General features: G+C 40.3%; 2 protein-coding genes across 2 annotated transcripts; both read left to right on the forward strand.

Moving 5' to 3' along the window:
* The first annotated feature begins 445 nt into the window (after positions 1–445).
* Positions 446–8,155, forward strand: hhatlb (hedgehog acyltransferase like, b). The gene is made up of 12 exons (XM_085468332.1): positions 446–647; positions 2,554–2,697; positions 3,999–4,066; positions 4,155–4,268; positions 5,216–5,410; positions 5,491–5,700; positions 5,967–6,138; positions 6,354–6,498; positions 6,584–6,619; positions 6,704–6,905; positions 6,999–7,140; positions 7,215–8,155. Exons 2-12 carry the CDS (start codon positions 2,592–2,594, stop codon positions 7,424–7,426), a joined length of 1,602 nt encoding a protein of 533 aa, XP_085324458.1. The 5' UTR covers positions 446–647; positions 2,554–2,591; the 3' UTR covers positions 7,427–8,155.
* Positions 8,156–9,435: 1,280 nt separating this feature from the next.
* klhl40b (kelch-like family member 40b) lies at positions 9,436–12,461 on the forward strand. The gene is made up of 6 exons (XM_085468331.1): positions 9,436–10,720; positions 10,883–11,043; positions 11,143–11,250; positions 11,383–11,568; positions 11,755–11,904; positions 12,161–12,461. Exons 1-6 carry the CDS (start codon positions 9,590–9,592, stop codon positions 12,270–12,272), a joined length of 1,848 nt encoding a protein of 615 aa, XP_085324457.1. The 5' UTR covers positions 9,436–9,589; the 3' UTR covers positions 12,273–12,461.
* Positions 12,462–12,637: the final 176 nt, after the last annotated feature.

Raw genomic sequence — 12,637 nt, forward strand, 5'->3', positions numbered from 1 at the left:
ATCTCCCAGTGAGCTGTTGTTAGAATCTGAGACACGGAGCTTCAGGCTGCTCAAATTTGCAGGAGGCTTAGACCATCCCAAAACAGACCTGGCAACATGTAGAATGGAAAATCTTTTTACAGATAAAATATCTGGGTCTTTTTTCTTTTGACAGTAAAAATAGTTCCTCAAATCTTCAAAGTATGTTATGTTAAGCAGTGTGACGCAATGCAGACATGAGTACATGTAACTATGTAAATATAATGAGGGCTTCAACTTCAGACTTTTCAGTATTAAATGTGAAAATATCGACATATGGCTTGAGTGAGTTTTGCTAACTATTTGCTGCTTATTAGCAAATATAGGCGACCTGAATACATGTCCAATGTTGTGTGGCTCATAGTCTATTATACTGTTTTAGCAGTCCTCCCGTTCCGCCCCCCCTGTGTCAGTGGACAAAGTACAAATACACCATGTCACCTTTAACGGGTGGCAGCTCCCTCTCAGGGAGTCAGATGGACCTGCAGCTTGACCTGCACTCTGTGGAAGCACAGCAGATGCAAAACTTTACCTTTCCTTCCATGTTCTTTTTTTATGTGACATTTTAAAGTGCCTTTGAAACAATCTGAATTTTCTTTAACAACTACTTTGGGCTTACTGCGATCAAGGTCAGTATCACAACAGGTGGTGTGGAGGACAAACTGAAGTGCATGACCGTGTGGCATTTCAACAGCATGCATCTCATTCAGACACCATGAAGAGAAAGCAGGAAGGGGTTTTACTGTAGTTCATTGTTGCTTCATTTAGCTGAGTTTGATTTTTCTCTTATAGCAACACGTAGCTGTTTCATTGTGTGCAAGCCTAAGCTGCAATTCATCAGAGAGAAATCGTTTAGTTAAAAATAGCAGCAGCTGCACTTTAAATTCTAATCGGTCAGTTTACCCTCCACCTTTTTATGAGAAATGAGAAATGTGTCAAACAAGTCAAAGAAACAATATTCTTAAATAATTGAAGCTTAAAATCAGGCATTATACAGCAAGGTTTTTGGAACAGAATATATTAAATAAGGAGGAGAAAGCAGGTTCTTATTGTACCAAAGAAGAGGCATCAGAATCCACAAAGCAAAAGATAAATAGTGAAAAGAACCACTCTTTGGCACAATAGGAGGGCATGCTTATAGTGAATTATGCAGTTTATTATGCAGATGCAAATCAAATCAAATCAAATATGATCTTGTAAGATACGTTTAACCGTCAAATATTAAACTATCCGACCAGGCCTACTAATACAGTTCATTTAGGTTTAACTGATTTTTTGCTATAGCTGACTCTGACTGTTCCTTAGTTGCTAGTTTCTAGTCTTACTAAAGCAAATTCTGGTACCTATTAGAGTCAAAATACTACTACTAATAATATTAACAATAATAAAAATAATAATGATACAATATGTTTTAGGGCAGGCCTCCCATGTAACAGAAAAGTCATGACTCCTATGGTATTTCAGTGTCTCTCAGTTCCTCTGTCAGCTCCACCCCGCTCAACATGGCGACTATGAAAAGTGTGATTAATTAATGCCAGTAAAACCAGCATGTCATGTGACTTAATTCTTCCCATGTTATCACTGGACTATTAGAAACTCTGATACAACAGCATCGTGACCAATCATGTCATGAAGTCATTCGTAGATCTCAGGGTGCAATCAGCCACTGCTGCTATACACAGCTTACCTTGTTAGCCAGCTAGCTAGCTTGTGAGCATAGAGAAATCCTTGAGTAAATCATCGGTTAAGTCAAAAACTGCAATCCTATAAGTGGTTCCTGGTCCCAAAAAGCTTAAGAATTGCTCAATTTAAACTACCTAAGTGTAAATAAACCAGAAAAAACAACATACCATTTTAAAAGTACTATTTAAAATCTGATGTGTTAGTAAGAGTGATCTAATAGCAACACTGATGGTTTTTTACTCTGAGGTGTTAAAAAATAAAAAATCCTACTGCTCTGCTTTCCTTTGAATAACGGATGTGGAAACTTCGTTGACAGCTGGACTAATAATCTTTAAAATTAGCAGTTATTAATCCATTTGATAAATGTACAAAGATAAGTACAATAAAAATGTGGAAAGTCCTCTGTGATAGTCACAGGTTAAGAGGAAGCAAATGGCTTTTGTTACTTTCCATCTCTGATAATGTGTCACAGAAAGTTCACGGATGACAGTTACCTAAATTTAGAATCAGCGATGGATTAGAGGTCTATTTTAGTTGGGTTATGCAAAATAATGTAATAAATGCCCTCATACAAATACTGCAGTAGGACTGTGACACTTTTTGTGAGGCTCAGTTTATTTTTAGGATTACAGCTGTTCATGAAGAATAATGTGCCACCCTTCCTGTAGTACAGCAGTGACTGGGATCCAAAGGATCCCCAAAATAAAAGATAACATCAGGGGAAAGGGGATGAACCTCTGGCATATGTGTCTTACTGTAGGCAGGATAACTCAGGAATGCTATTTGGCACCGCCTGTTTTAGGTGTGACAGACAGATTAAAGTACTCTGACTTCTCTGTGGTTTATATTCAGGAGCCTCCGGAGCTCCGTGCTGTCCTGACTGCATCGCCATGGGGCTCAAAGCTGCTCTTCCCAAGTATGAGATTTATTTCTACAACACTGTTTTGTGTCTGGCCATGTTCTGGGCCACTAGCTGGATCTTTGAGGTGTCCAGTTGTGAGTATGAGTTAACACACTGACACACATGCACACAGAAAAAGAGCATCCGAATATTAAGCCTACTGTATTTGGTCATTTATAATGAAAACTGTCCTAACTGGTGGTGCAGGTGGATTCAAACTTAGGACTCTGAGTTAAAAGTTCACAGGTTTATTTACAACAATGAAATACCAGGAATTGTATCTGAAAGCTTTAACACAACGAGGTCTGATGTCAGGTTAACAGGTAAGTCCACAGCTTAATTTTTCCCACAGGAATGTCTTTAAACAAATTTTGCAAATTTCTCTCAAGAGTTTCTGCACAGAAGCATCCAAAATGCTACTAACTGTGTAGGGAAGCTGTCCATCAATGACCCAGATGGTTGGAGGGGGGTTGGAAGGGGGTACAACAGACTGGACTAAGTGGGTTTCGACTGGAATATGTGCAACGTTCCACATGCTGTCAATTCTCATATTCTGGGGTAGCTTAAGACAGACACACACAGAGTTAATCAGAACCTCAACTTCAAAAGGACCAGTGTAGTGTTAGAGTTGGGTGAGTACTCTTCCCAGGTAAACTGGAAAGTCCAGGTGGACCTGTCGGTCGATGCCACACGCCAGAGATCTGCATCTAGCTCCTGGTTAGTTCCCTCTGCTTGCTTGTTGGTCACATGTGTTTCTTGAATGATGTTTGAGCCAGAGGTGACCAACAACTAAACGTGTACAGAATATGATGAACCAGCACAGGACTAGGTGACAGAAAACTACTAAGAAGACCATTTTGTTTAAAGGATATCTATTTATATTTATAGCATAGAAATACCTATGAAGTACTAGTTAATCATATATTAATTCCGTGACTCTATCCTAGACTATCTATACTTTATAAACAAATTATCTTGCAAATTAAATCATAAAAAGGACTAAAACAAAGCTTGACTAAATTATTTTCCTCTTTTTCCTGATCAGCATACATTAGATTCCTCGAATGCAAAGTTCATCTGAGACTGTAGCACAGTCACGTACAGACAATACACTGTGAAGTATACATATGGGGGAAGTGTCACAGTGTAAGGTTGAGGAGTCTGAGCTATGTAGACCACGCTGAGGAGAACAGGTGTCGGTATTAATACCACCGAGCACAAGAAGAAAATAGTCCCTCTGTTTGGCCTACATTTGTTTCACTGTCAATCTAGCAAAGGTTTGTCATTTGCACTCAAGGGCAAGAAAAGAAAACACGGTGCACAGAAACACTTGGCTTCTGTACCAAACTATAAAATGTTGTATTCCCCCCCCCCCCCCCAATTGTCCCATTGTTAGCCAGTGCAAACAGAAAGACTTTCAAAACCAGCGTGAAGCCAGGATGGTACTACTTTGGGAGGAAAATGGTAAGAAAATGAATGCAGCTCATTTGTCATCATTTGTTTGCAGAAGTGTTCTCATATTTCTAATATTGTTGTGCTCGCTGGTCTACAGGAAACTGCAGATTTCGAGTGGCTGATGTGGTTTTCCACCTTTAGAGACCACATCATATTTGCGCTCTCTGGTCATGTGCTGTTTGCCAAGATCTGCTCCATGCTGGCTCCACAGGTGCTTCTCCTGACAGATTGATGGATTGTTTTCATTGAGCTTCTGTAGGCGGATTAATGTAGTATAGGACAGATCCAATATTTACTGCTAGTGTTAATAATCTGAGTGAAGCGCTGAACTGCAATGAACCCAAGTTTATTTCTCACCATTATCTGGCAACCTCAAAATCTTCTTTGTCACAGCTGAGCTTTTATTTGTTTTTTTGTTTTTTTTAGCTGCTCTTTTCCCAGGGTGGTATGATCTAACACCATACATCTTTAATGACCTTAAAAACAAGAACTGGGTGCACAAGAGTTCATTTAAATCGTCTGATTTCCTTGCATGAACCTGCCTTTTAAGTGTGGTCTAAAAAATTTTCAGCAGGGTTGAGGTCAACCCCTTGGGAAGGCCAGTCCAGAAGCTTAATGTTAGCCTGCTTTAGCCATTATAAAACACAGTTGCTTCTAAGTTTTAACCGTTTGGTTGTTGAGGTGAAGGTTAAAAACTTGGAGGTTGTCCTCAGTCTTCATTGTTCCGTCCACTTTGTGCAATGTATCAGTACCAGTGGCACCAAAACATCCCCAGAGCATGATGCTGCCACCACCATGCTTGACACTTGGGACATTGTTCTTCGGTTTGAAAGCCTCAACTTTACTCGTCCTAACATACCTCTTGTATATGTGTTATAATTGCTCAATCTTTTTCTTATTTGAGCATAAAAACTATTCTCCATGAGATATTTGGCTTGTCCATGTGGGCTGCTGTAAATTTCAGTTGAGCTAGAGGATGTTGATTTTGGAGCAAGTTTATATCTCTTGGGTTCATCAAGTTAAAAACCACTGTAGAACCTTCAAAGATTTAAGTGACCCTGTATGTATCATTCACTCGTTAAAGATGATATTCATGCCCATGATGAATGTATGAAAACTTTTAAACCACAAGGGTGACACCATTTTTCTGTCCCACAGTATCGGTCCTTGGTATATATGGTGTATGGCCTGCTTGCTGTGTGGACCAGCATGGGCTGGACCTATGTCACCCTCATCCTCTCCCACTGTATCCTGCTCTACAGCATCTCTTTAGTGAAAATCCGCTGGCTTTGCTTCGTCACTGGTCTTTGTACGCTGGCTACATTCAAGTGTGAACCCTTCATTTCCTGGCAGGTAAGCTGCTGGCACCCAAACACCTCAGTGTATTGTCTATACATTTCTCATGGTCGATTCCCCATGTCTTCTCTAAACAGGCAGGTTTTGTGGAAGGGGACTTTGAGTTGCGTCCTGTTTTCTTCTATGGAGGATGTGGGTTTACAATCATGCGTTGTATGAGTTTTGCTCTGGAGAACTGTGAAAGAAAAGATGGCAACTACAACATCTTGGAGCTGCTCAAGTACAACTTCTACCTCCCTTTCTTCTATTTCGGGCCTATCATGACTTTTGATAAATTTTATGTTCAAGTAAGTTGAATTTGATTCTTTACAGGTTACAAAATTATTAAGTATGACGATCGTGTGACCTAAAATTGATGGTTTCTTTTACTTTTCTTTACTGCTCATGAAGATATTTAGAACACACAATGTAAAGTTTACATGCATTTATGTCGCCATCAGTAAAAAAAATCTGACGTTTAAAATATCCCTAAATAACAGGGCCTGTTGTCTGCAGAGGCTGAAAGTTTCTGGCTTTTTCCGTAGTTGTGATGTGTGTTTGCTGCCCTCTGCAGGTCAACAGGTGTGACCTTACCAGGAAAGAGCGGGAGATGTGGAATATCAACCTGCACGGTGTGATCCACCTTATCGTCATCATTGTAGTGGACATCCTTTTCCACTTCATGTACATCCTCACCATCCCCACTGACTTGAAGCTGATGAAGCACCTGTCTGACTGGGCTCTAGGTCTGTGCCACTTCACGAAAATTCCCGTTTTAATATTTTTAAACCCAACGGCATGCAAAAAAAAAAGCACAAATGAAGACTGAACATTAACATATAATTAAAAGCTTTGACTTTATGCAAACAAACATTAACATGAAAAATTTCCAGTTTTAATTTCAATTATTTGAGATGAAAGGAAACTTGCAGCAGAACTGATGTCACTGCATTGTTTCCAGTGGGGCTGGCTTACTTTAACCTGGTGTATGACTGGGTGAAAGCAGCTGTGATGTTTGGAGTCATCAACACGGTATCCAGACTGGATCACCTTGACCCTCCTAAACCACCAAAATGCATCACCATGCTCTATGTGTTTGCTGAAACGTGAGTGAGGCTTGAACACAAGTGAGTGGTTCCAGGCGTACATGTGGTATAATTCTATAGTACTAAAGCTGATTTTGTTTTGTAGTCACTTCGACAGAGGGATCAACGATTGGCTGTGCAAGTGAGTGTCTCCAAAAGGCCACCAATATTAAAGTCATGTTAATCATTTGAAAAGCAAAGGTTCTGATGAAGCCCTAATCCACAGGTATGTGTATAATTACCTGGGTGGAAAGCACGAGAACATGGTGGAGGAGCTTGTGGCTACACTGTGCACCTTCGGCATCACCATCCTCTGGTTGGGACCCTGTCAGGTGGTCCTGGTCTGGGCTTTCCTGAACTGTTTTGGTCTCAACTTTGAGCTGTGGACAGGCAAATTCTTCTCCGTGGAGCCATTTAGCTCTTTTGAGGTTGGTCAGATGAGTTTGTTTGTACACATCAATAAGCAGTTTATAAAGGATAAGGGATTTAACGTGCATGTTGTATATAAATATGATTTGCAGATGGCAATGTCAGAAGCGATGTCTCGGCGCATCAGAGCCATCTTCAACACTTTTAACTTCTGGAGCATTGTGTTGTACAACATTCTGGCCTTGAACAGTTTGGACTTTGCAAAGTTGGTTGCCAAACGGCTGCTTCTAAAAGGTGATTTTGGTTGTTAATTATGAGGCAACTTTGCCATTTCTTACCAGCTTATTAACAAGGAATTACCTTCCCAGGCTTCCCCATAACCACCATCATCGTCATGTTTGTGACCTACTGTCTGATTCAAGTGATCAAGGAGCAAGAGAGGAGACAGGCACTCATGGACGATCCCGATCCACTCCCACCGGCACCGCCTCCAAACGCTGCCACCAGTCCTACCACCTCTGCAACTGCACCCACTGCTGCTCAGCCAGTCGCAGATCCCAGCAAAGAAAAAGCAGAGTAGATATTTAATTTTTAACGAATGGTTACAATGATGAAAATTGTGAGTTCTGTCCAAATGCTAACAGTATTATGAGTTTGAATGGATGCAGACAAGCTCGCTGTAAATAAAATTTTAAGTATTTTTACCTAAGGGAGAATTTAAAACTTAATGAAAAAAAATTACAGTAAATGAATATTTACTGTAACATATTGTGAAGTTCACCTGTATACTAACCAGGACTAACAATAAAACTACATTGTCGGGACTGTGATTGGTCTAGAGCAAAAGTAAAGATTAGTGAAAACATTTGTACTTTGTGTGTTTATGCAGGTTTTTGTTCTCTCCGATGAAACTGCTTGCGCTTTTTACACTACATGAGTCAGTGTTGAGTCTTGTCATAGTACCGTGAGCCATTTCTGTTGCATTACATCAGCACTTTGTCACTGAATCCTGTTTGCTGCTTCCACATGGAAAACACTTTGAATACTGTTGGGAGGGAGTGCTACAGACACCTGTGGTGAATCACTGCTCTGACCAGAACAAGGCAATAAAATGGATTTAATAACATCAAACGGCGGAGGTTCCCTTTTTTTGTTAGGGTAAATTTACCAGGTAATTTTGGCAAATCACTAAGAAAAAAAATATGTGTGACATTTAACTGTGTTTTCATGATTACCTGAAATGTTTTTAATATTTTTGTGTTAAACTGATGCAATAAAACATGAGTGTTTGAGCCTCTACAGCTTTTGAGACATTAGCTGTCCCATGTTTTTTGACACGAGCAGTGTTCAGGGTAAAATGGTTCAGCTGATCAGTGAAAATGTCCCACTGTACTCAGCCAAAGCCCCTCTCATCCTTTCCTCTACCCACTAGTTGTATTTTTAAAACACTTTTGATGTCTGTCACATTTATCACTTCTATATCAACATGTTTCTTTCATCCTTTTTTCAGGTAGTGTAATGTGAAAATGGAATGTAAGACATAGAATAAGAAATATATCAAAATATTTTTAAAATGGGGAACTTTAAAAATATCTAAAAAACTCAACTCAGAGGGTGGCCCACTTTACCTGAAATGAATCACCCATTTTATCTAATACATGAGGGTAAATTGGGCTGGTAATTAAAAATGTTTTTTCATACAAATTTGCTTAATTTAGAAAATTATCTGCATTTTTCTGGCAGAGGACAGCACAACATGGATTATGAATCAAAATGTCTAGATGTTCATTTGGTTCTTATTCACCTTATTATTGAAGAGTAAGTTTTAACAAGTCAGGTCACTCACCATGGAGTTTTCTGTGGCAAAATGAACCATCATCCTTGCAATCTCAGACGAATCACATCAAATGCTAAATGTTAAGTACTGTTTACTTTTAAAGACAGCTTTTAAAGAGCTAAGACAGTCAAACCTTAAATGGCCCATTTTACCTGGGTTATTACATGCCTTTCTTTTTCAGTGAAAGTGTTTTGGTTCTGTTCAAATAAAATAAATTGCTTCTTAACAACACTTAAACTAATTCAGCTCTTTAGAAAACAATAATTTTCATAGTGGTAGTGGCAGCCTATCAGATCACCAATAAACTGAGAACTGTTAGCTTAGCAAAAAGACTGGTCTAAAAGAGCAGCTGAACAAATATATTGCCAAATCCTTATTTATAACTGTCTCTTTGAAATGAACAAGAACACTATGTTAAACATTCTGTGTATTAAAATAAATCTATTAGTCATTTCAGAGTTTCCTCTGTTTTCCACAGAGTCATCGTCACATGTATGTAATGCTACAAAATGCTAAGATGACCCCCTCAGAGAAGCCTACTAAACCATGTACTCCAGGGTCTGCCATGACTCATGCTGGACACAGTTCCCATTAAGCAGTGTGTCAGCTGTCTGGGAGTGGGTCGGTGTGGACTTCGAGGTGGGACAAGGGGAAGCATGGCTATTACATTTCAAGTTCCAGAATAAAGCCCATTGCTCTACACCAAGCACCCAGTCTATAAATAAACCTCCAGTTGGAGTTCAGTTGAAGGGTCAGGACAGCTGAGGAAGTGGGCTGTCTCTGGTGTGTCTCTTTTAAATCCTCTTTCCAGGCTAGAAACTAGAACAGCTTAGTTATAGAGGAGATACATTTTGTTTGATTTCTTTAGCCCCTGAAAGGCTCTTCATACTTCTTCTGCCAGGAACGATGGCTCTGCCTATAAACCCAGCGGATGAGCCCAGATTGTACCAGCAGACTCTACTCCAGGATGGCCTCTATGACCTGCTGGAGAATGATAAGCTGGTCGACTGTGTGCTGAAGATCAAAGACAAAGAGTTTCCCTGCCACCGGCTCGTTCTGTGTGCCTGCAGCTCATACTTCCGCTCCATCTTTCTTTCTGACCTGGACGAGAGCAAAAAGAGGGAAATTATCCTGGAGGATGTGGAGCCAGGTGTCATGGGGCTCATCGTGAAGTATCTGTACACCTCCAAGATCAATGTGACAGAGCAGAATGTCCAGGATATCTTTGCTGTCGCTAATATGTACCAGATCCCTTCAATTTTCACTGTATGTGTGTCTTTCTTACAAAAGCGCCTAAGCCTCAGCAACTGTCTGGCTATCTTCAGGCTCGGCTTGATGCTGGACTGTCCCAGATTGGCCATCTCTGCTCGAAACTATGCCTGCGAGCGCTTTCAGCTCATCTCCAGAGATGAAGAATTCCTCCAGCTGCTTCCCAGTGAGCTGGCAGCCATTTTATCAAATGACAATCTAAACGTAGAGACAGAAGAGGAGGTATTTGAAGCTTTGATGAACTGGGTGTCCCGGAACAAAGAGACCAGAGAGAAAGAGCTGCCGAATTTGTTGGACTGCATTCGTTTGCGTCTTGTCAATGAGGACTATCTGAGAGAAAAAGTGGAGAAACACAAACTTATCTCCTCTAACCCCGAGTTGCAGCAGAAACTCCAGCTGGTTAAGGATGCCCACGCTGGGAAAATGCCAGAAGTTAAAAAAAGAAAAAGCAAGGAGGAGGAGGATGGTGGAGCAGGGAATGATGGAGAGAGTGAAGATAAAGATGATGAAGAGGGCCTTCTCCCAAGCATCCTGAATGATAATCTTCGATTTGGGATGTTTGTCAGAGACTTGATCCTGATGGTTAATGATGCTGGCGCTGTGGCCTACGACCCAACGGGGAACGACTGCTTTCTGGCATCACTTTCCACACAGATTCCCAAAAACCACGCCAGCCTGGTGACCAAGGAGAACCAGATCTTTGTGGCCGGAGGATTATTCTTTGATGAACAGAACAAGGATGATCCACTGTGCTCATACTTCCTGCAGGTAGGAGAACGTCAAGACAAAGTTTGTAGAAAGAAAAGAGAAGATGAAAAACTTCCAATTACATGTGGTACACATACAAATATAGTTCAGTGCAAATATTTTTCTACACTGTAGTTCTGTACACTGTAAACATTTACAAATGTTTGACTCCTGTGACCACAGTACGACCCGGTCAGTGCCGACTGGCTCGGCATGCCTCCCCTGCCTTCTCCCCGTTTTCTGTTTGGAATGGGCGAGGCTGAGAACTCCATCTTTGTTTTGGGAGGAAAGGAGCTGAAGGAGCAGGAGCACATGCTGGATTCAGTCTTGGTATACGACAGACAGTGAGTACAGCCTTGAGTTCATGTATGAAATTTTAGGGAAAAAGCACTCAGTTTGTCATCCTTAATAATTAACTACATAATGTGTTTTGTCATTCACAGATCCTTTAAATGGGGCGAATCAGAGCCGATTCCATACCCAGTTTACGGCCATACAACATTATCTCATAATGACACTGTATACGTGATTGGAGGAAAGGGAGACAACAAGTGAGTACATGCTTCAAGCAAAATATTAATGTTCATATTAAAAGTGTGACCCTAAAAGGCTTCAGGATTTAAAGGAGGGTTTTCTTTATCTCAGAGGTCACTATTGTGAGTCTTTGTCCCTTTTGTAAAAAGGAGCTGTCTAAAGAAGATGTGTGCCTACGACGCCAAGCGTTTTGAATGGAAGGAGCTCGCGCCCATGAAGCACGCACGCTCCTTATGTGGAGCCACCGTTCATGAAAACAAAATATACGTGGCAGGAGGCGTCACTGACAACGGCCTGACAGACACTATGGAGGTGTATGATATCGCTACCAACAAGTGAGTTTCCTATATTTATATTTCTTTTCTTTTACTTTATTTTTTAGTTTAGTTTGTTTCTAATTATCTGTTGTAAAGCACACAGTCAGTGTAAAGTTACAACACATCATAATAAATGTAATAAAACTGTGGCTAAATGGTTTATCTAACTGAACATTTTTCTGTGTGTGTGTTAACGCGGTGCAGGTGGTCCGACTTTGTGCCGTTTCCTCAGGAACGTAGCTCCCTGAATCTCGTGTCGTTGGCTGGTTCCCTCTACGCCGTTGGAGGTTTTGCCATGATGCCTTTAGAGGACAGCGAAGAGGTTCTTCCTAAAGAGATGAACGACATCTGGAGGTAGATCGTAACAGACTTTAAAAAAAAAAAAAAGTTATTTCAACTGTTAAATTGTCTTTGCACAACTGTAATCTTAATTATATTTAGTATTTACTCAATTGTGTTAGTATTTAAAATGTTACTCAGTGAACCCAACATAAGATGCCACCGTCCTGCTTCAGTTCATAGTGGATATTTAATTACTTAAATTTAAACGCAAATGAGGGAGATAGGAGCCCTGGGAAAAACAATGACGACTGTCTCTTAACCTCCTCAGGTATAATGAGATGGAGAAGAAGTGGAATGGGATCCTGAAAGAAATCAAGTACGCCTCAGGGGCTTCAGTTTTGGGGGTGCGACTGAATACCTTGCGTCTCACCAAGATGTAAAACCCCCTCCAGTCCCCGTTTATGAACATGAACCTGTTTAGTTCACAGTTGTTGTACCAGAGTCCAAAGAACGGTTCAGGGCCACAGACATCAATGTTCAGCTCAATGTGTTCATTGTTCTCTTCCGTTTTATTTTACGCATTTGATTTTTTGTTGTAGCTTTTCTAATTATAACAAATTAATACTGTGGATTTGTTTTTTTGTTTCTTTTTGATCTATAATAATTTTATATATGTCTTTCTACAAGTTTAAATCTGATTCAGACTAAAACTACAGAGTCAGTAACCTAAAGACACCTGTTGCACTGTGTGGAATAAATCAAAATATTAAAGTGTCTAAATCCGAGTGGAAAATATAAGCATTTC

This window comes from Copadichromis virginalis, linkage group LG9, assembly GCF_057382275.1.
Source record: "Copadichromis virginalis isolate Kocher_CV1m ecotype Utaka linkage group LG9, C_Virginalis_male_GT1.1, whole genome shotgun sequence".
Classification (NCBI taxonomy): domain Eukaryota; kingdom Metazoa; phylum Chordata; class Actinopteri; order Cichliformes; family Cichlidae; genus Copadichromis; species Copadichromis virginalis.